This window comes from Tilletiopsis washingtonensis (genome assembly GCF_003144115.1).
Source record: "Tilletiopsis washingtonensis strain MCA 4186 unplaced genomic scaffold FA09scaffold_9, whole genome shotgun sequence".
NCBI classification, from domain to species: domain Eukaryota; kingdom Fungi; phylum Basidiomycota; class Exobasidiomycetes; order Entylomatales; genus Tilletiopsis; species Tilletiopsis washingtonensis.
This window is the reverse complement of record NW_020312006.1, coordinates 530,098-550,096: the sequence shown is the minus strand read 5'-3', so window position 1 is coordinate 550,096 and position 19,999 is coordinate 530,098. Positions and strand designations below refer to the sequence as shown.

General features: G+C 66.2%; 7 protein-coding genes across 7 annotated transcripts; 4 read left to right on the top strand and 3 right to left on the bottom strand.

Moving 5' to 3' along the window:
• Positions 1 to 1,301: 1,301 nt before the first annotated feature.
• Positions 1,302 to 3,721, top strand: FA09DRAFT_296704 (CBS-domain-containing protein; the record flags this gene model as incomplete). The annotated part of the gene is made up of 4 exons (XM_025740181.1): positions 1,302 to 1,424; positions 1,537 to 1,821; positions 1,871 to 2,561; positions 2,622 to 3,721. The coding sequence occupies 4 exons, from the start codon at positions 1,302 to 1,304 to the stop codon at positions 3,719 to 3,721; spliced, it is 2,199 nt and encodes a 732-aa protein (XP_025598840.1).
• Positions 3,722 to 4,078: 357 nt separating this feature from the next.
• Positions 4,079 to 4,717, bottom strand: FA09DRAFT_283243 (hypothetical protein; the record flags this gene model as incomplete). The annotated part of the gene is made up of 5 exons (XM_025739844.1): positions 4,079 to 4,125; positions 4,192 to 4,354; positions 4,412 to 4,459; positions 4,521 to 4,539; positions 4,599 to 4,717. Coding segments are annotated over 5 exons (396 nt in total), but the record flags the coding sequence as incomplete, so codon positions are not given.
• Positions 4,718 to 5,170: 453 nt separating this feature from the next.
• Positions 5,171 to 7,075, top strand: FA09DRAFT_329613 (hypothetical protein). Its single transcript, XM_025742249.1, has 7 exons — positions 5,171 to 5,324; positions 5,378 to 5,567; positions 5,650 to 5,776; positions 5,839 to 6,203; positions 6,258 to 6,460; positions 6,573 to 6,735; positions 6,807 to 7,075. The coding sequence occupies exons 1-7, from the start codon at positions 5,290 to 5,292 to the stop codon at positions 6,948 to 6,950; spliced, it is 1,227 nt and encodes a 408-aa protein (XP_025598838.1). The 5' UTR covers positions 5,171 to 5,289; the 3' UTR covers positions 6,951 to 7,075.
• FA09DRAFT_329612 (hypothetical protein) lies at positions 6,858 to 8,558 on the bottom strand. The gene is made up of 3 exons (XM_025742248.1): positions 8,402 to 8,558; positions 8,112 to 8,342; positions 6,858 to 8,060 (listed from the first exon to the last, which is right to left on the bottom strand). Exons 1-3 carry the CDS (start codon positions 8,510 to 8,512, stop codon positions 7,101 to 7,103), a joined length of 1,302 nt encoding a protein of 433 aa, XP_025598837.1. The 5' UTR covers positions 8,513 to 8,558; the 3' UTR covers positions 6,858 to 7,100.
• Positions 8,559 to 8,696: 138 nt separating this feature from the next.
• Positions 8,697 to 9,914, top strand: FA09DRAFT_329611 (Aminomethyltransferase folate-binding domain-containing protein). The gene is made up of 3 exons (XM_025742247.1): positions 8,697 to 9,152; positions 9,213 to 9,447; positions 9,513 to 9,914. The coding sequence occupies exons 1-3, from the start codon at positions 8,732 to 8,734 to the stop codon at positions 9,868 to 9,870; spliced, it is 1,014 nt and encodes a 337-aa protein (XP_025598836.1). The 5' UTR covers positions 8,697 to 8,731; the 3' UTR covers positions 9,871 to 9,914.
• Positions 9,915 to 11,191: 1,277 nt separating this feature from the next.
• Positions 11,192 to 14,677, bottom strand: FA09DRAFT_269222 (hypothetical protein). Its single transcript, XM_025739778.1, has 3 exons — positions 14,198 to 14,677; positions 13,139 to 14,080; positions 11,192 to 13,082 (listed from the first exon to the last, which is right to left on the bottom strand). Exons 1-3 carry the CDS (start codon positions 14,514 to 14,516, stop codon positions 11,491 to 11,493), a joined length of 2,853 nt encoding a protein of 950 aa, XP_025598835.1. The 5' UTR covers positions 14,517 to 14,677; the 3' UTR covers positions 11,192 to 11,490.
• A 1,435-nt stretch (positions 14,678 to 16,112) lies between these two features.
• FA09DRAFT_269205 (hypothetical protein) lies at positions 16,113 to 18,159 on the top strand. The gene has a single exon (XM_025739777.1). It carries the CDS (start codon positions 16,328 to 16,330, stop codon positions 17,930 to 17,932), a length of 1,605 nt encoding a protein of 534 aa, XP_025598834.1. The 5' UTR covers positions 16,113 to 16,327; the 3' UTR covers positions 17,933 to 18,159.
• Positions 18,160 to 19,999: the final 1,840 nt, after the last annotated feature.

Genomic DNA, 19,999 nt, shown 5'->3' with positions numbered 1-19,999 from the left:
TCCGCGCCACGCGGGACACCGTCGAGGTGCCGCATGCTCAGTGTCATGCTGCTCCCGAAGAAACGCAGGCCGCATGCCCTCATGCGCTGCGCCGATCCTTTTGCGCGCGCGTGGGCAGCACAGCACGAGAGACGCGGGCCCTCTCTCAGCGTCGCAGCGCAGCACGCCGCGTTCCGGCCGAGCGCCGAGGCCGAGCTGCGCGTGGTACAGCCTCCGCCCGGCGTCGGTGCCGGGTGCCGCGAGCTCGCTTGGGCGTCCGCCCGCCGCGACTCACATTCGAGCCCCTATGGCGTCCGCGCAAGTGACACAGGGCGCAAAGTCGGCTGCGCCGTCGTCATGTTCCGTATTGGGCGGTCTCGCTGAGTGGAAACGCAAGCACGAGAGGAGAGGGGCCGCAGGCGCAATGACGGTGGCGCGGAGGGGCTGGAGGCGTTGGCGCCGCCCTCGCTCGTGCGGCATGCGAGGCCTGCGTGGAGCAAGCACCTCGTGATCACGCAGCTTGCAGCGTGACACTTACTCTGCATCTCTCGATGGCGAGAAAGAACGCCAAGCGTCTGCTGATCCGGGAAACGGGAAGGCGAGAGGGGGTGCACGGGCTGCTTTCAAGCATGCACCTCGGACGTGCGCCGCCGCTTGTGCCGTGTGCCTTTGCTCTTCTGCTCGACAGGCATGAATGAGAATTGGGCAGTGCGGACGCACAGCAGGCCACTTCTCGGCACAGCTCCAAGCATCAAGAGCTGCATCTAGCGCAGGCATCGAAAGGTAAGCAGAAGGGCGAGGTGGTTGCAGACCTAGCTACTGTGACGCGCTCGTCTGCTCCACACATGTTATGAGTACGGCGTCGCAGCCCTCCGTGAAGCACACATTCTGCTCAAGCGGCACCTCAGCGAAATTTTGAGCGCTACTCATCCGTTGAGACTGGATGCCGAGCGGCAGGGAAGCGGCACGGAGCTGGGAGGTGGGGTCGCGCGTGGGGCCGCAAGACGCGCTGAGAGACAATCTAGGCGGGAGTCGGGCTCGCGAGAGCAACACCACGGCGCGGCGCGCGACGCACGGCCGCTCCGCCAGCGTGCTGCTGACGCTTGCTGCTGCTGCCGCCGCCAACGCGCACCGCTCGGCCTCCTCACCCACCTGTGCGTCCCTCCACCGTCCTCATGTCCCGCATCCCCGTGCGCGCCTCCGTCGACGACGCCCACGCCCGGCCCTCCTCGCCCTCGCCCGCGCCCTCGTCCGGCTTCCCGCGCTCCACCACCTCGGCGCACCTGGCCTCGTACGCCGCGCCCACCTCCGCCTCCAGCAACATGTCCACCGCCAACTCGGCCGCCGCGGCCGGCTACCGCGGCTCGCCCCTCGGCGGCGCCGGCTCGGCCTCGGCCATGAGCGACTCGACGGACACGCGCAAGCGACAGAGCAAGAAGGACGAGGTGAGTGGCGGCGTCGTGGCAGACGCAAGGAGGCACGTGCGCAGCGCACCACGACAGGCTGCCCACGCAGGGCCTGACGCAGAGCCTGCAGCGACTGACACACCTCTCACAGGCGATCCGCAAGAAGATCGAGGCCGACCTGCTGCGCAAGTCGGGCAAGGCCGCGCCCTCTACGCCCAGCGGCGGCCGCCGTGGCGCACGCAAGGCAGCCCGTCCCGCCGCCGTGGCAGGCACCGTCTCTGCGCTGCGCCCGCTGCCTGCACTCACCGTGCCGCAGAGCATCAGCGTTGCCGATGCGTCTCAGCTGTGCGCCGCCAAGCGCACCGACTGCGTGCTGGTTGTTGACGATGATGAGCACCTGGCGGGCATCTTCACGGCCAAGGACCTGGCGTTCCGCGTGAGTGGCACAGATGCACCGCTGCGCATGAGATGCTGACTCTTCTTAGGTCGTCGCTGGCGGTCTCGATGCGCGCACCACGCCCGTCTCGGCCATCATGACGCGTTCGCCCATGGTGACGCGCGACACCACGTCTGCCACCGATGCGCTCAACACGATGGTCACGCGTGGCTTCCGGCATCTGCCAGTGTGCAACGACGAGGGCGACGTAGTGGGCCTTCTCGACATCGCCAAGGTCTTCTACGAGGCGCTCGAGAAGCTTGAGCGCGCGCATGGCTCTTCGCAGAAGCTGTACACTGCGCTTGAAGGCGTGCAGAGCGAGTGGGGCGCCGGCGTGAGCGGCGGACCGGCCTCGTCGAACCCGATGCTGGCATACGTCGAGGCACTGCGCCAGAAGATGTCGCTGCCCGATCTCACGACGATTCTCGACTCACGCACGCTGCCCTGTACCGTCGGCGTGCGCACGACGGTGCGCGAGGCGGCACGCATGATGAAGGAGCACCACACCACTGCGGTGTGCGTCATGGAGAGCGGCGGAGGACCGGGCCAGGGCACGATTGGAGGAGGCGGAGTGGTGGCGGGCAAGATTGCGGGAATCTTCACTAGCAAGGACGTCGTGCTGAGAGTCATTGCGGCGGGACTGGACCCCAAGACTTGCAGTGTCGTGCGCGTCATGACGCCCCACCCAGACACGGCACCGCCGAGTCTGAGCATCCAGGAGGCGCTGCGCAAGATGCACGGTGAGTGACGCAGCGACGCAGCACTTGCAGAGAGACCCCCAGGCTGACGCCACGCCACAGACGGCCGCTATCTCAACCTTCCCGTTGTGGACGTCGACTCGCGCCTGGTCGGTGTCGTCGACGTGCTCAAGCTCACGTACGCCACGCTGGAGCAGATCAACAGCATGAACGAAGAGTCGGGCGGCGAGGGCGGCGGGCCCATGTGGAACCGCTTCTGGAACTCCTTCGGGCAGACCGGCAGTGCAGCGGGCGGCGGAGGCGACGACAACGAGAGCGCCATGAGCGGCAGCCATCGGCCCTCGGAGATGCACGAGCCGCAGACGCCGAGCAAGTACAACCCCTCCGCCGACATGTCGAGCGATCTGCACCCCAATGATTCTGCGAGCGCAGTGGGCGGCACGCGTGCCAACGACGATGCCATGTCGGGCGTCAACTACCCGAGCGGCATCGCTCCCGCCGCAGCTGCAGAGGTGGACGACGGCACGTATCTCTTCAAGTTTGTCACGCCTTCCGGACGCACGCATCGCTTCCAGGCGCGCTACGACAGCTTCGAGACGATCCGAGAGATTGTCACCATCAAGCTGGAGAGCGACCCGTTCTTCGAGGAGCTGCCTGCGCCGACAGTCGCGGAGCCGGCAGAGGGAGAAGAAGCGGCGCCGCAGCCGCCGAAGCCCAGCGCGCCGGACGCAAACGACTTTACGCTGGCGTACACGGATGACGAGGAGGACGTCGTGCTCATCACTGCCGACGGCGACGTTCTCGACGCCGTGCAAGTGGCGCGCAAGCAGGGCCGCGACCGCGTCGTTCTTCTCCTCCAAGGCGGTCGCGGCTGGGAGGAAGCCGCCGCACGCGTCGGCGCTCCCGCCGCCTCCACCACGTCCGCCAACCTCACTGCAAACAGCGCCTCGAAGCAGCGCAAGGCGCGCGAAGCAGCCGAGGCACAACTGCAGTCGGTGCAGGAGGAGGAAGAGCGGGAGCAGGAGGCCGAGGTGGGAGAGAGGGCGCCGACGAACGCAAAGAAGGTGTCGCGCACGAACAAGAACAAGGAGGAGCAGGAGGTGCTCTTTGGCTTCTTGCCCAAGGATCTGGCCCTGCCCGCGGCGATTGGATTCTTGGGCGTCGCGGTGCTTGTCGGCATCGTGGTGGCCAAGCCCAAGTAGACGAGGCGAGCCCCTGGCACCTGCCGGCAACCCCCCTGCAACCCTTTCGTCCTCTCTGCGGCCACGCTCTCCCTCTGCCCTCCCTCTCACCCCTCTCACCGCACATACTCACATTCCCCGCTTTCTTTTCTGCCACTCGCCACAGCGCACACTGGACCCGGCGCGCGCATCGCGGCCTCGTCGCGGTCTTCCCGCCTGTTCCCTTTCCTCACGAAGCGCCCTCGTCGCCCTGTGCCTAATGATAAAGCAACGTTTCTATCCGGCTACGCAGCGAGATGATCTGATTCGATCCGCCCTGCAGCGTGTGTTGGCAGAGAGAGAGAGAAGAGAGGCCTACAGCTCCTCCTTGCGCGCCGCGGCACGAGCGGCATCTGCGCGCGGGCCGCTGATGGCCAGCAGCTCGACTGCATCGGCTTGCATCAGCACTGCCCCTTTGCCCACTTGCTCTCCTCGCCTTCGCGCAGACTCACCGTCGAACACGAGCGTCGCGCCGCCGGGAATGACGCCGCCGGCGCCGTGGTCGCCGTAGCCGAGGCTGGGCGGGATCTGCAGCTTGCGCTTCTCGCCCTCGCACATGCCCAGCAGGCCCTGCTCCCAGCCCTGGATCACCTGGCCCGTGCCGATGGTGAAGTCCTGCCACGAAGAGAGGAGTGAGACGGGGCAACAGAAAGGGAGGGAGAGGGGACGCACGAAAGGAGTGCCGCGATCGAGCGAGGAGTCAAACTTCTTGCCCTCCCACTGTGCGAGACGCTGTGCATCAGCCTGTGTCGCGTCTCTCAGCTACGAAAGTGCAGCGCACCAGTGTGCCAGTGTAGTGCCTGTTGCATCCGGCTCGTCAGCTCAGCACTGCGCGCGGGTGAGAGGAGTCGCCACGCACATGCTCAGCCGGTCGCCCTTTGCGCTCTGCAGCTCGCACGCGGCCGGCTTGAACTTGACGCCCACCTGCAGCTCCGTCGGCTTCGTCTTTGCCGCTGCGGACGCTGCGAGCAGGAGGGCGCTGAGCGCGGCGAGGGAGAGCTGCATGGTGATGAAGGGGAGCGTGGTGGCGGGAAGGACGGGAGAAGCGCAGGCCGCCCGAGTGGCTCGTGCGCTGCGCAACGTGGCGGCATCACGTGATGCCCACGCGCGCCGGCTGCGCTCCCAGGCGCGGCGCGTGTTGATGCGCACGACGGCGTGTTGCTCTCCACTCCGCCTCGCTGCCGCCCCTTCTCCCTCTCCCCCTCACTCGCCAGCAGCTTCCCACGCATCCGCCTCTCGCACACTCGCTGCACGCTCCTCCGCACTCCGCGCAGTCCGCCCTGTCTCAGCTCCATCAAGTCGCACTGCCCCACATGGCGCCCTCGACGCGTGCGCGTGTCTCGCGCTCTCCCCACCGCGCCGCCGCCGCCGCCTCCTCCTCCAGCGGCGCCTCCTCGCCGCCGGCCAAGCGTGTCGCCCTGGCGAGCAAGGGCCGCCGCCGTCGCGCCGCACTCGGCAGCGTGCAGCCGGGCGAGACGAGCCTCAGCGTGGGCAGCATCAGCGGCAGCTTTGACGAGGCGGATGTGAGCGTCGAGAAGCACGAGGAGAGGATGGCGCCGAGCGAGGCGATGCGCGAGGCGCGCCGGTGAGTCTCCCTGTCACTCCACTCGCGTACAGCAGACTGACGCGGCGTGACAGCATCGCTGCCTTGGTGCAGCCGAGCAGCACGAGCGCCGCAGAACTGCACATGCTGCATCTGGCGGCGGCCCTTGCGGCGCGCTCCGAGGCGGCACGCTCGGCGAGTGGCGGCAACGCAGAGACGGACGTGGCGTGGAGCCGGCTGCGGGACTGGCCCGAGGGCGTGGAGATGGAGGAGGAGGCGGTCAAGGTGAGGCTGCATCAGCGATGAGAAGGGGGGGGGGGAGTCTATGCTGCGTACGCGCAAGTGCTCACGCTGCCGGTGGCCTTAGGACTACTACCGCCGCCTCAAGTTCATCCATCTCGAAGTCGAGACGAAGCGTCTCTTCCTCTCCGACACACTGCCCGACGCGTCTGGCGCCGAGGTGTTGTACACGCGCGAGGATGTCGCCGCTCTCGGTGCGTAGACCCGTGCCTTCTCTGCTTCTTGGCGGCAGAGACTGACGCTCCGGCGTCTACAGAGGAGGCAGCCGCGACGCTCAAGTCTCAAATGAAGGCGCGCAAAGCCCTGGTCCGTGATCTGCGCTCCTCCATCGACGCAACATGCGCCTCTCTCCTCCCCACCGGCGCACCCTCGACGCCTCGTCGCCGCGCCAGTGCCGTGCCCTCGGCGCCCGGCGCATGGGACACGCTCGTCTCCGACGCCGAGGCGGCGCAGGGCCTGATGCGCGAGATTGGCGATCTGGAACTGGACCTTGCGCGCCTGAAAGCTGCCGGAGGCGCAGAGACTGGCTCGGCGATGGGAGGCAAGAGAGCGAGCTCGAGAGGCATCCCGATGCGAGGGACGCTGACGAGGGATGAGGCGGTGCAGACTTTCGATGAGCAGGTACGTGCCCCTTCTTCCCCCTTCTGACTTCTTCGCTGACGCTTGCGCGCGTAGATCGAGGAGATGCAGTCCCTCGAGACTGCGTACGCTGCATGTGGCGCTACGTTTGAGACGAGGAAGAAGGACCTGACGGCTGCGCTGCGGGCGGTTGAGAGACTCAATGTGGAGCTGCGCGTCGCCGAGGGATATGCTGCGGAGGCACGAAGAGCGGGATTGGATGGCACGAGAGACATGACTGTGGAGTTGATGTGCCAAGGGTGAGTTTGCTCTGCCCCCCTCCCCTCTCCTCCTGCAACCCCGGGTATTCTTCCCGCCTCTAGTCGCTGCACAGAGCAGAGCTGACGCCCTCCCTCCTTCCCTTGCAATCAGGCATTCATCGCGCCTAGAAGTGCTCAAAGCCTGTCTCGGCCTCGAGAACCTCAGCGCTCCCGACTCAAAGACGCTGCGCGCCACGTATGCCACGCGCGACAATGACGCGGTGGTGCTGGAGCTGCGATATGCGCAGGCTGGGGGACGGCTGTTGGACTTCATGGTGCGTTGCCCCTCCTTACTGCCCTCATGGCGTGGCTGCCGAAGCGCTGACCTCCGCTCCGTGATACACAGCTCTCCTCACCCACGGGTGACGCTCTGCTCGACACCCTTGCACCTCTGGACTCTCAAACGCGTGCAGCCATGCAGGCGGCATTGCAGGCCAACGACGTGCCGCTGCTTGTGCAGACTTGCATTGGGTGCATCGACGAGCAGTGAGGCTCCAAGCGCCTTCCTATCTCCCTTGGCCTTCACCATCCCTCTTCGCTCTTCGCCTGAGCGCTCGATTCTCCTGCTCTTCGATACCCCCCACTTTGTTCGCCGCAAATCGCATAGCCTTTGCATCCAGTTGCGACACTGCGAGGAGCCTCAGAAAGCCCGTCTCTTGCCCGCTCCCCTTCTATATCCCGTTCCCCTTCCTCCTCTCGTCGCCGCCTGTCCTGGTACGGCTTGCGAGTGTCCCTCCGTCCTCTTCGCTGGCGACTGCGATGGCGGCGCAGAAGGTCCGGGAGGAGGAGGCGACGGTGGAGGAGCTCGCGCGCTGGACGGAGCATCGGCGCCGCTGGGCGATGCGAGACTGCTGCGTCGCGAACTGGGACTGGGAGGCGAAGGACTTGGCAGACCTAAGAGCGAGGCATCTCTCGACTCGAGGCGGCGCAGTTTGGCCGGTGAGGCTTCCCCTTCTTGCGGCTCTGCGCTCGTGCTTGCGCTGCGCTTCAACGCAGCAGGCGCAGCTTCGCCCTCCGAGGACTCGGTGGCGCTGCTTTCCGTCTCGCTCATCTCCTCGAACTCATCCGCCGACGCGCCTCTCTTGCGCGGCGCGCGCAGTCGGGGCTTGACCTTTGGCGGTGGGAGAAGCGGCACGGGCAGTGGCGCAGAGGGATCAGGATCGGCGGCGCGCGCGGCGAGAGATGGGGGCAGAAGAGAGGCGTAAGGGAGCGGGCTTGGAACGGCGGAGGACGCTGCTGCAGGCGGAGGAGTGGGAGAAGGGTCTTCAAAGGAGTCGTCGGATGCGTTGTGGGGCAGACGAGAGGCGCGAGGTCGTTGCAGAGTCATGCGCGACGAGCTTGCCTCGCCAGTCCGGGGTGCTTCACTGCGTCGTTCCTTCCTCCTCGTAGAGAAAGAGCTTGCGTCACCCTCGATGCCATGCTGTAAGCGCAGCACCGCCGCTTGAAGCTGCTGCGTCTCGGAATCTGCCTCGAGTCGCAGCAGGGGCGCGAGGAAGTGCACGCGCCATGCGTCGTTTGCGTCGCGCGAAGAGAGGGCGTCGAGCATGAAGGAGAAGCGAAACGTCTCTCCTCCCTCTGCGTGCGAGATGCGCAGCGTCGCCTAGAGAGGAGTGAGTAAGGGAACAGAAAGAGAGAGGCAAGAGCAACTCACGTCCGTCCTGGCGGCTTCACACTGCACTTCTCCCTCTTGCAGCGCCACTTTCAACCGCTGCACATCTTTCCGCCAAGCCTCCCTCATTTCCACCTCCTCAATGACGCCCGACTGTCTCTCAGCGCGCCGCAGAGCCGACGATCTCGAGAGGCCCTCGAAGAGCGCGGGCGCTGGCGCCAGGGGCTGCAGGAGCAGGCAGAGCTCGTGCGAGGAAGCGTCGTGGTGCAGCTTCTGCGTGACGAAGCGGGCGTCAGCTTTGAAAGAGAGGGAGAGAAGAGAGAAGGACGGACATAGAGAAATGCATGGCCCGGCAAGGCACACCAGGGGATGCGCTGCAATGCCGAGGAGAGAGAGGCGGACCATTCGAGCAGCGACGGCGCCGCTGATGACGACGAGGCCATGTGTGGCTGCGTGCGATCTTGCAAAGAGAAGGCAGACGAGGCGCCGAGCTTGGGTGAAGGGCGTTGATGTGGTGGGCAAGAAGGCGAGACGCTGGCGCATTCGACGTGCTCCAGGCGCCTCAAGCGCAGCCACGCGCCTCGCCGTGCCTCCACCTCGCCTCGTCTGCGCGCGCCTCGCGTCTTGCTCTCTCTCCCCCACCTCCCTCCCTCCAGTGCGCCATGTTCGCCACCGTGCCTCTCCTCTCGCCGCGCGCGCTGCTCTCCCTGCGCGGGCCCGCCGCGCAGTCTCTCCTGCACGGCCTCTTCACTTCCCCCGTCTCCTCCCTCACTGCGCCCGTCCACGGCGCCCTGCTGCACGCAAACGGGCGCATCCTCTCTCCCGCCTTCGTGCATCCTTACCCGGATCGCGCATCAGATTCGCCGGATGTGCTGCTCGACATCCATGAAGCCATGGCAGAAGAGGTGACGGCGCACATCAAGCGGTACAAGCTCAGGAGCAAGGTCAAGGTGGAGAGGGAGCAGGCGTGGAAGGTCGCAGTGGATGTTGAGGACCAGGAGGCGAAGCGGGAGGGCGCATTTGTGGACATGAGAGCACCGGGACTGGGCAGTCGACGGCTGGTGCGGGCCGAGGACGAGTCTGGTACGTGCTTCTTGGCCCGGCCGCACTCACAGCGCGGACCCACTGATGCCTCTCGCGCAGCCGCTTCCTCGCTCGAAGCCTACACGCTCCGTCGTTCGCTCCTCGGCGTGGCCGAGACGCCAGAAGAGCTTGTGCCGGGTCAAGCGCTGCCCTTAGAAGCTTCGTTGGAGCTGCAGCACGGCGTCGACTTCCGCAAGGGCTGCTATGTAGGCCAGGAGCTCACGGCGAGGACACATCACACGGGCGTGGTCAGGAAGCGCGTGGTGCCCGTGCTGCTTTACGAGCTGGATGGAGCGTGAGTTGGCTGCCGCTGCAGGAGCGAGGTGGAAGAAGCGGGCTGACGAGCGCCTTTCGCGACAGCATGCCGGACATCCCGACGGCCGAGCAAATAGCGCACTCCTCCGCCTCCTTCTCCTCCCTCTCTGCCTCGCACGCGCTCCCAGCAAGCGGCGCTGAAGTGCGTTCCGTCCCACTCTCCCCCTCCAGCGCCTCCTCTGCGCCTCCACGGCGCGGCAAAGCGGCCGGTCGACTCCTCTCGGTGCAACCGGGCGGCGTGGGACTTGCGCTGTTGAGGCTGGAACAGGTCAGGAGAGTGGGAAAGAGCGCAGAGGACAATGGCCTCAGCATGAGTGTTGATGTGGAGGGAAAGAGCGTCGGCGTGCGCCCGTGGTTGCCGCATTGGTGGCCTGCTGAGGTGCGGGAAGGGGAGAAGGAATGAAGAGAAGCAATTCGCAACCCAGGTCACTCTGACCTCGACTGAGCCTCACGCGAGAAAGGACGAGGAATTGGTGCAGTACAGAGAGCGAAGCGCGTGACGTGGTGGTAAAGAACAAGGATGCCATAGAGGCAAGAACGGGAGAGGAGCATGTGACGTGATGAGGAACAGAGGACGAGGAGTGAAGTGAGACAGAATGGGATAGAGGCAGCGATGATGGGCGAGGGGAGTAGCGGCGAAGGTCGAAGGAGTCGGAGCTCGTGACCAGCGGCGCACGAGAGGGTATGTCGTTCTCATCTGCCGTCGAGCCGCTTCGTCAGACGAGCAAACGAGAGAAGGGAGACGATCGTTTGGTCTCCCTTCTCCACGTCTGCTCGCGTGCGAACTGTTCACGGCAATGAGCTCGAGCATGCCCTCCATGCGCCATCAACGACGAGATCTCGACGAATCGACGATGCGCAGAAGCTGGCGGAGAAGCCGTGCACGAAGAGAAGGCGGATTTGAAGGCGCCAGTGGCGCACGAAGGAAGAAAACACATCGACGTCTTCACCGTGGAGTCTGCAACATCGGAGCGAGCGAGAGAGGGGGAGACGATGCTAGTCTCCCCCGCTCACCGTCTGCTATGATGATGAGGCCGCTCCGGAGAAGTGGCCGAGAGTGCCCTTACTTCGTGCACCATCGGCGGAGAGATGTTGCTGCTGCTGCCGACGGCTCGATGCGAGAAGGCGCATCTTGAGCGACGATTGACGCACGGGAGGTCGCAAAAGTCTCAAGCACCGTGCATCGAAGGCCGGCGGGAGCAAGTACGTAGAGACGGAGAAGGGTCTCCTTCTCCCCGCCTGCTTGCGCAGGCAAGTCCATGCACGGCAAAGAAGATCATAGCGCCGCGAGTGCAATCGGAGTCGAAGATGATGAGGAAGCCGAGGAGCAGCGAGTGTGACGACGAGGCGATCTGGCCCGTCAATTGCAGCACGAGGTTGCACGCCAGTCTTTCACACCGTGCAGCGATGGCCGGAAGGAGCTAGGGCGTAGAGAGGGAGAGTCATCTCCTTCTCTGAGTCTGCTTCTGCCTGGCGATCGATGCACGACGTGAAGAAAGCGATGTTACCTCGCGCGCCATTGAAGAGGAGATCTCGATGAGGGCGGAGCGACGATGGCGAGAACGAGCCGGTCTCGAGCGCCGATCGCACACGGGGCTACGACGCGCTGCTTCGCGGTTGCGTACTCGGTGTCGTCGAGCAGGCGGCAAAACGAGAGACGAAGGCGTCTCGAGTTGTTCCCATCTGCTCTTCCCATCGAGCTTCAACCTCAAAGCAGCGCAATAACCTCGTGAGCGACCGGCGCCGCGATCTTGACGGAGCTTGCGGGGCTGATGTGGAGCGCCCATCGCGCACGAGTGGCCCGATATCTTGGCTGCAGGCTCGCCTTCTTCGGCGAGCGGACGGGGAAGAGAGACGAGCGAGTCTCCCGTTCCGCATCTGCCCGCAAGGAATGCGAAGACACATCCAGGAGCACGAGGACCCGTGAGCGATCGAACTCAAGAAGGCCGCCCTCCTGTGGCCACTGCTCTTCTTCGTGGTTGAGAGGTCGCACCGACCCCCCCGCGCCGTGCGCGCCATCCGCTCAATTGAGCTCCTCCTCTCCCGCCGCGTCAAACATCCTCTCGCCGGGGTGCGCATGCGACGAGTTGCTGACGCGTCTCGCGAAGGCGCCGGCGGTGCGAGGCGTGAGCGTCGCCAAGCTCGTCAAGCTGGCCGTCGAGTGGTTGCGACTGAGCGGCGCAGGCGTCGTGCTGCCGCTCGCACCGATGCCAGGTGGCGGCAGCCCGAATGCGGGCGATGCGGCGCGCGAGACGGAGCGACTCGAGTAGCCAGACGTGGTCGCGGAGAGGGAGGGAGCGTCGTTGGCGGCGGAAGAAGCCCATGCTGCGGCGAAAGGCGAAGGACTGGCGGCTCGCTGATGCAACGGCGGAGAGCCGAGCGGCGTGCCCATGCCCAGGCTCGCTGCGCCAGAGCCAGCGGCGCTGCTCGTGAATGCAAGTCCGCCGACGCGAGGACCAGCGCGACTTGACGGTCTGGAGATGCTGCTTGCCGAGCTGACACCGCCGCTGCCCACGCCCACAATGCCGAGCGTCGGCAGCGCAGCAGCAGAGTCGGTGCGCATCAGCATGTTCATGCCCGCGCCTGGACTGCTCGTGCTTCGTCGTGGCGGGAAGCGTGAAGAGCTAGGCTTGCGTCGAGAGCTGCCGGGAGAGCCATGTCGGCTTGTGAGACCGCCGACTGGTGTTGCGCGAGCGCCGAAGAGCAGGCGTCGGAGTGGCCACGTGAGCGTGGCGACGACGCCGCCGCGGCTGCGCTGCCGCTTGTGCGACGTGCGCACGGCCTTCGGGTCCGCCTCTTCCGAGCTCGATGTGCCTGCGCCCGCCTCGCCGTCCGAGTAGTCGCCCAAGTGCTCCGCATCGCCTGCCTCCTCCATGTTGGCGAGCACGTAGTCGCCACGACCAGCCCGCCGCGAGTCGCCGCCGCTGCCGCGCGCGAAGAGACCCATGCAAGAGCCCAGTGGCGGCGGCAGCATCTCGCGCAGTGCTGTGCGGCGCTTGATGGCGCGCGGTGAGCGGCCGCGGATGAAGCAGAGCATCATGGCGACGAGGATCGTGCCGATGAGCGCCATGAGCGCCGCTGCGCCGCTGACGGAGTGCCCGCCTGCGCGAAGAGGCGGCAGAGGCAGCGATGCCACGGCATCGCCTGGCCGATGCCACATGGGGCTGAACTTGTTGCCCCACGTCGGCGGGCCCGGGTCCGAGACGATCGGCGCTGCCTCGGGGCTGCCGAGTGCCGGCGGCGGCGGAATGTCGCGACTAGCCTCGAGGACAGCCTTGCCGAGAGTCCACGAGACTGAAAGGCCATTGACGTCGTTGACGCTCTGGAAGAGGTTCTTGGCGTCTGCCTTCTCCTGCGCGTCATCGGAGTGCTTCTCGCCATCGCCTGCGCCGCCCGGCTCGCCGAGTCTCGGCAGGCCAATGCCCTCGTGAAGCACAGTCGTCATCCATGCGCTCTTGAAGCACTGCATGCGCAGACGACCGAGATCGACTTGCGCGCCCCACTCCGTGCCAGCGCGGTACTTGGCCTCGATCTCCTGCCATGGCCGCGAGCAGAAGTCGCGCGCTGCCTTTTGGAACGAGACAAAGTCGTACACGCCGCCCAGGCCGAAGACGTCTGCAGCGAGGAGCATTAGCATCTGTGCAGCAGAAGAGCGGCCGCTCGTCACTCACCGTTGCTGGAGAACCAGTACTCGCTCACGCCGACAAAGTGGTTGGCCGAGAACTCGATCTTGGGCACGTGGACGCCGTGGAAGAGGCATGGCGGGCGCGCACAGAGGGCATGCTTGTCGAGCAGCGGCTCTAGACTCTGCACGCAGCCCTCCCACGAGCCAGTGCCGAGCAGCGTGGCGTTGGCGCCCGTGGCTAGCGTGAGGCCATCGGGCAGGCATGGGTCGCGGATCAGATCGCCTGGCCGTGTTGATGCGGGCAGATCTTGCGGCGTAGACGTCGGCACAGCGACGGCCGCTTTGGATGCTGCCAGACTGGCACTGGCGCCGAGCTGCGTGCCGTTGTGCGCCTGCTCGAGCACCGAGACATAGCGCTCGCGCGCCCGGTTCGTGCCGTAGCCGAGGAACGTCGTGACGAAGACGTTGGAAGCGACGTCGGTGCCGTCGAGCATGCGCAGCGTGACCTTGGTCAGCTCCTCGCCATCGGGATGCGCCGGCTCGAAGGCGATCTGCGTCGAGGCGCCGCCGAGGTCGAGGAAGCCGAATGTCGACTTTGCCTTGGGCCGCGCTTGTGGCGCAAGGCCGGCCGTAGCGGCTGCAGAAGCGGACGGTGGCAGCGAAGTCGGGAAGTGAAAGCCATCCATGAGGTAGTTGATGGCGATCCAGCCCAGCAGGCCCTCCTCCTCGCCCGAGATGATGGCCACCTGCTGCTCGCAGCCGGCCAGACGCGGAATCTTGAAGCGCGTATCGCGCTGGATGATGCGGCACGTCTCGCGCAGCACGGCGTCGCTCTGTGCTGTGGGCAGCAGACGCATGCCGGCCGTCGCGAGCACGTAGATCGGCGTGTCGGCGATGGCATGCTCCGGGATCAGCGTCGAGGCGTGGTCAAGCAATGGCGTGAGGTAGGCGCCGAGGTCTTGCGGATGTGTGCCAAACGACGAGAGGCCTGCGAAGTAAGAGGTGAGCCAGGTGCGGCGGAGCAGATGCTGCGGGCTCTGGAGGGCTAGTGCAGCCGGCAATCACGTCGCCCTGCCGGCCCTGCGGTCTTCGAGGCGACACTCACCTGGCTCGACCTTCCACTGCCACTCGTCGCCACTGCCGTCCCAGGTGCCCTTCTCCACATTCGGCAGCACGCGCGTGCTGTTGCCGGCGCGCATGCGTTCTGCGCGGTCGACGCGTGCGTCGCGCCAGCTGTACACCTGCATGCGCGAGCCGCTGCTGCCGGCATCGACGACGATGGCGTATCGACGGCTGGCGGCCCAGTTGCCGGGGCTGACGGCGGGCGCCAGCGCAGAGGTGCTGGCCACGGGCTGAGGCCGCAGCGGCGGCGGCATGGGCGCGCGACGCGACGAGGCGCCGCCGGCCCGAGGCGGGGCGGCCATGGCGAGCGGCGAGCACCGGGCGCGATCGAGAGACGCAGCAGACGGTGCAGAGAGGTGCTGGAGGTGCGAGCTGCGGCGAGAGCGGTGTGCGAAGGGGAGATGGCTGTGGAAGACGGAGAGGAAGGAGTGGCAAGCCGAGGCGAGGCCGTGCTTTGCAGCCAGGAGCCGAGGCGCCTTCTCGTCGTCGCGGCGCGGAATTCAGCGAGGGTGCGTGAAGCGACTCGCGGCGTGCTGCCGCGGACGTCGCTGGCTGTCGTGTTGCGCCGCTCTGCCCCTGTGCCTGCGCCGGCCCCGGGGCGAGCACGCGGAGAGAGCGTGCAGCGATGCAGCGTCGCGGGCACCGTGCGGCAGGAGAGCAGCAGCAGCGTCGCCGCGACGCCGCGGCTGTCGTGCTCGCCGCTCCCAAAACTCGCCCTCGGCGCACGCTCGCTGCGCCGTGTCGTCGCTGCGCGCTGGTGCTGATGGCCGGCCTCTGTTTCATCGCGCCGAGGCCGGCCATCATCGGGGCGTCATGCCGCCGTCTATCAACCCTGCGCTGCGGCAGCGAGGGGCTGGCCCACCCGAATTTGGCAGCGCTGCGCTTGCCGCCGGGTCTTGCCTTCTCTCTGCCCGAGCATCGTCCTCGCTGCTGCCGCCTTCGCACGAAGGCCGTCCCCACAGCCGCGCTAGACGCAGCAGCTGCAGCTTCGAGAATGTCGTGCATGCGTGGCTGCAGCGGCAGCAAGCGAAGCGCGCAGCTCGCAGAATGAATGAACGGCGTCAAGGCCGATGCTCGCTGCTTGCTTCGATGAGCTGCTCGCAGAGCGAGACGGCGAGGGCACAACGTCCAGACAGGCCCGGCTCCCCCGACGAGCATGCTCCGCCTTGCGTCGCGGCACGCCGGGCCCTGCCGCCTCGTCGGGCCCTCGTGTCATGCGTCGATGCGCGAGCCCTCATCAAAGCTCGCTGCAGCTCTGACGCTCTGAGCGCTCGCGGCTGCGCGTCTTTGGCCGAGGAGACTGAGAGGTCCAGTCGCCAGGCCGCCGCTCAGGCCTGAGCGGCTGAGGGGTCGAGGAGACCCTCTCGACATCCACAGCAGGCGTCGGATAAGCGGCAGGGGCAGCCGAAGGAAGCTGTGAGGACGCCGCGTGCTTGCCTGCCATCCTGCTGCGCCGCTTCGAGAGGCCTGCCTGAGCCCGCCGAGGAGCCTTGCCGCCGCCTGCCGCTGCTCAACCCCTCAGCGCTCGTGGCCACCCCTTCACATCCTTCCCGGCAGGCGGCGACGCGAGCGAGCTGCAGCAGGCAGAACGTTCACCCTCGCTCTCATGCGTCGTCCTCCAGAGAGCGGCAGTCGAGGCTGCGGCTCTGGACTGGAGGAGCGCTCGCAGGCGGGCGGCGAGCGAGAGGAAGCGCCCAGCGCCTGCCATGCCGCGGCACGGCTCGGCACGGCGTGCAGCTCCCGCGGAGTAACCCTGCGCCAGGCACGGGCTGCTCACGCGATGTATTCGTCGACTACAACCACCCTATGCAAGTTGTACTCGATTCTTTAATGCGCTCCCCGCCACCGAGCGGGCGCCGCACTTGGCTCGGCTGCCTGCTCCCGCGCTCCCCTTGCCCCTCGGCTTGTCCGTGCTCGTCATCGCACCTCCCATCCAACGCCGGGGCCACGTGCTGCCTTCTTCTGCGTCCTCTCCTCATCCACACCTCTGCGTCGCCTCCGCCCTCTGCGTCTCCGTCCCTGGTCCGCCCGCTTCTCCTTTCTAGACTAGACTACCTGCCTCGGCGCGCCCTGCACAGCCTCGGCACCCTCTCCTCCTCATCGTCTCTCCCCGATGGCGCGCCCACTGCCGCGCGCCGTCGCAGCGCCGCCTGCGCCGGCATTGCTGGCCCGGCAAGCCTTCCTACCTCCTCCGCCTCTCAACGCCTCTCGCACGTCGCGCATCAGCGGCGATGGCGATGCCGACGACGAGGACTTCGCCGGCACCTCCACGGCGTCGGCCGCCATTTCCTCATACACCTCCATGCCGCAAGTCGGCAACGCGACGTGGGAGATGATCGGTCGCACGCGCGGCACGCCCATCTTCTCCGGCGAGCCGACGGCCGTGGGGCCACAGACCAACGTCTACATCTTCGTCTACCCCGACAACTACAGCAGCGTCATTTCGCCGGGCGCTAAGCCCTCGACTCGCGCGCTCCTCGCTGCAGCTGCAGTGCAGACGTCACTAGCGAGTGAGGCACTCAATGCCACATCCACCGCCTCGTTGGCGCCGACAGCCTCAAGCGAGGCGAGCGAGGCACAAAATGGAGCAGCGCCAGTGCAGCACGGCAAGAAGGGCGCCGTCGCCGGCGCACTGATCGGCATGCTCCTGCTAGTCTTCGCCTGCGTATCCGGCTTCTTCTACCTTCGCCGACGACGGAGGTGTCGCGCCATGCGGGCAGAGCGAGACTACGGCGACGAGCGAGCCACGCCCATGGCTGAGAAGCACGACGGCCTCTCCTCCGCATCATCACGCCGCTCGATGCACCTCGCCTCGCGCCCCGAATCCATGCTTAGCTTCGCCTCGCGCAGCAGCCTACAGCGTGCGCCTCTTTCGCCTGCGCGCAACCCCTTCGACGATCCGAACGGCGCCGATCCCTTCGGCGACGGCGATTCCTTCCTCCGCTCGCCATCCATGCTCAGTCTGGCGCAGAGTCAAGATTCGAGCTACGCGCCAAGCATGACTACGATGTCTTCCAACTCGCGGCCCATTCGCTCTGAGGGGCCTTACCCACTGCCACCACGCACGCCACTGGCTCCGCGCTCGCACCGGCGGCCCATTGATCCGCGTGTCCACACCGACCTGCTCGACGCACACGGCGAGCGAGACGTCGACTATGCGCGCGCCAGCTTCTCCACCGACGTGTCTCGCGCGATGTGGATGGCCAGCCAAAGTGGCGCTTCATCCAGCCGCGGCAGTCTTCGCACTTCGGCGTCAATGCGAGACGTGGCGGACGAAGCAGATGCAAGCAGCGCAGCCAGCTTCGTGCGCTCCCGCCCGACTAGCTGGCGCAGTCTCAGCACAAACGACGAGGCGGAGATGTGGCAACAGCGCGCTGCGGCTGCCGCTAAGCGTGCCTCTTCGCACGCCGAGAGCATCCGTAGTGCCTCTTCCGCTGGGCTGCCGCACTCAACAAGCCGACCGCGACTAGCCATCAACACCTCATCGCAGAGCATCCCTTTCGTCGATCCTTTCTCTGACGACGCGCCAGGCTCGTCAAGCAGCAGTCAAGAACGCACACTGACGGCGCCGCACGTCAAGAAGGTCGATGAGAGCACGGTCGATGCGTCGCGCCAGCCGCCGATGCTGCAGGTCATCGCGCCTACGCCGTCGACTCACACACACTCGGCGGTCGATGGCGGCGAGGAGACGCTGCCGCGCTACTCTGCCTGGCGCTGAGGCGCCGTACGTGCGCCGTGCCGCCGCCTCGTCGCTCCGGCTACTTCCAGACGTTGATCACCTCCATGCGCGCGGATGAGCACGCCCGCACGATCTGGCCCGTGGAGACGAAGAGCCTCGTTCTCGACATCGAGCCCGGGCGCTGGTGGCAACGACTTTGCCATCACACACCGAGCTCGAGGTCGAGACGGCAGTTCTCCGTCGCTTCGGTGCAGACCGTACGGCCACGCTTGCCCCTGCGCGCGTGGTAGTCCGACAACACGCTGGAAGAGCTGCAAGCCGACGTTTCCGGCGGCCTTCTCTCCAGCTCTCGCCATGTCGTCAAGCGCGTCGGTGGTGTGGATCACTGTCGAGGTTAAGGAGGACTCGCACATGCAACTCGCCTGCGTCGAGCTCGGCTTTGGGCGGCAACGATTTGCCTCCCAGCGGCTGGCTCGAGGTCGGCCGACTCGCCATGTTCGCTTTCTCTCTCTTCCCCGACGGCGATGCACGTCACTATACTCGCCTGACTATGCGGCTCGCCGTCTCCATCTCGACGCGCCTCGAGTGCGCTCTTCGCCACCTTTCTCGCCTCGAAGCGCTAGCTCGACATGCTCCTCAGCTGCTCTCGAGAGCGAGGACACTTTAACCACATCTTGCGCTTGAGCATGGTCCCGGCGGCAACGACTTTGCCTCCCAGTACCTAGCTCAAGTGCAGCATGCGGCACACGTATCCTCGTCTCTAGTCTTGGCTGCGAGCGTTGCGATCCTCGCGCTTCACGGCACGGCTCGATCGACGGCTCCTACGTGCCTGGCGCACTGCTCTCCGCCCTCTCGCCTCACCATCAGACGCGTCGACAACGGCTCGGACTCGACGACGACAACAACGACACATGTAGACTTTGTCGGCCTTGAGGCTGGTGCTGACAAGCAACGACTTTGCTTCCCAGCGCCTGGCTCAAGGTCGGCAGCTCGGCGATGTTTCGCTGTCCTCGCTGTTGAGCGCGGCGCAGATCCACCGTCGCGCTTCACGGTGAGGCTCGACCGACGGCTCGAGGCGACGAGCGCGCGACCATTTTACGCTCGCTCCTCGCGCATCATCAATCTCGCTGCCTCTTGCGCCGCACCGTCATCGTGTGCCTGAGTCGGTCGTCTCGCCGATCGGCCGCGACGCAACGACGCACGCAGAAGGTTGTCGAGCTCGACGTCCGTGGCGTCTCTACGCCACTCGACACTGAGCTCGAGGACGCTTCTCGCGCGACGTTGCCTTGCGCCGGTCGAGGAGACGACGTTTCGATTGCGGGCTTGAAGCGTGACGAAACAAGGTGCGTGGCAATGCCGCTCGGTACAACACAATTGCTTACAGTGTCGCACAGGCTGGTCGATTCGCGATCATGCGCAAGTTCGGCCCAGTCACTCGCCGCATCTTCGAGAGCGCAAGACGGATCTGCGTCGGCTTGCCAGCAAGCATCGTCGCAGCGAGGTCGAACATCTCAACTGCACTGGAGCTACGCGATTGAGCTCGGCGGCGGATGGCGACGCCTTGCGCTTCTCCCCGTCACGCTCGAGCGTCGTGACTCTCAGCTGTTGACATGCCGTCATCTGCTGGGACGGTGCCTCATCACATGCGCGATCGCAACAGCCGTTTGCTGCGGTCGACGCCTTCGACGGCGCGAGCGCTTGGCAACAACGGTCCGCTTCGAAGCCTCGTCTTGCAAGGAGAGCCGGCACGACGCATGATCACCCTTGACTCGACCTCGGTGGTGGACGGCGACGTTTTCGCCGACCCCAACTGAGTTCGACGCAGGTGTGATCATTGCCTCGTTCGCAGCTTTTGCTTCGTCAAGACGGCGCCCCGAGTGCATGCACCCCTCGCACAGGTCGGCACCGCGTCTTCAAGGACTCAACATCAGTGCCATTCGGCGACGCGACCGCGAGGCGCGAGTACGAAGGAGACAGTGTACGCATCGAACTCCGTGGCGGGCAGCGACGCCTTCGCCGTTCCACACCAAGCTCGGGGTCAGGACACTTGTCTCCTTCGCGTTCTCGTCGTCTGTGGACGCGGCGCCGGCGCGCACCGATGCTCGG

Bases quoted from the DNA above. Each gene is read 5' to 3' on its own strand.
- FA09DRAFT_269222 (XM_025739778.1), bottom strand. From the start codon at position 14,516: ATGGCCGCCCCGCCTCGGGCCGGCGGCGCCTCGTCGCGTCGCGCGCCC. The intron at 14,081-14,197 runs GTGAGTGTCGCC...CTTACTTCGCAG, and splicing joins GCAGTGGAAGGTCGAGCCAG to GCCTCTCGTCGTTTGGCACA. The intron at 13,083-13,138 runs GTGAGTGACGAG...TCCTCGCTGCAG, and splicing joins GTACTGGTTCTCCAGCAACG to ACGTCTTCGGCCTGGGCGGC.
- FA09DRAFT_329611 (XM_025742247.1), top strand. From the start codon at position 8,732: ATGTTCGCCACCGTGCCTCTCCTCTCGCCGCGCGCGCTGCTCTCCCTG. The intron at 9,153-9,212 runs GTACGTGCTTCT...CCTCTCGCGCAG, and splicing joins GCGGGCCGAGGACGAGTCTG to CCGCTTCCTCGCTCGAAGCC. The intron at 9,448-9,512 runs GTGAGTTGGCTG...CTTTCGCGACAG, and splicing joins CTTTACGAGCTGGATGGAGC to CATGCCGGACATCCCGACGG.
- FA09DRAFT_329612 (XM_025742248.1), bottom strand. From the start codon at position 8,512: ATGGCCTCGTCGTCATCAGCGGCGCCGTCGCTGCTCGAATGGTCCGCC. The intron at 8,343-8,401 runs GTCCGTCCTTCT...TTCGTCACGCAG, and splicing joins CGGGCCATGCATTTCTCTAT to AAGCTGCACCACGACGCTTC. The intron at 8,061-8,111 runs GTGAGTTGCTCT...ACTCCTCTCTAG, and splicing joins GTGAAGCCGCCAGGACGGAC to GCGACGCTGCGCATCTCGCA.
- FA09DRAFT_269205 (XM_025739777.1), top strand. From the start codon at position 16,328: ATGGCGCGCCCACTGCCGCGCGCCGTCGCAGCGCCGCCTGCGCCGGCA.
- FA09DRAFT_329613 (XM_025742249.1), top strand. From the start codon at position 5,290: ATGGCGCCGAGCGAGGCGATGCGCGAGGCGCGCCG. The intron at 5,325-5,377 runs GTGAGTCTCCCT...GCGGCGTGACAG, and splicing joins GCGATGCGCGAGGCGCGCCG to CATCGCTGCCTTGGTGCAGC. The intron at 6,204-6,257 runs GTACGTGCCCCT...TTGCGCGCGTAG, and splicing joins TGCAGACTTTCGATGAGCAG to ATCGAGGAGATGCAGTCCCT.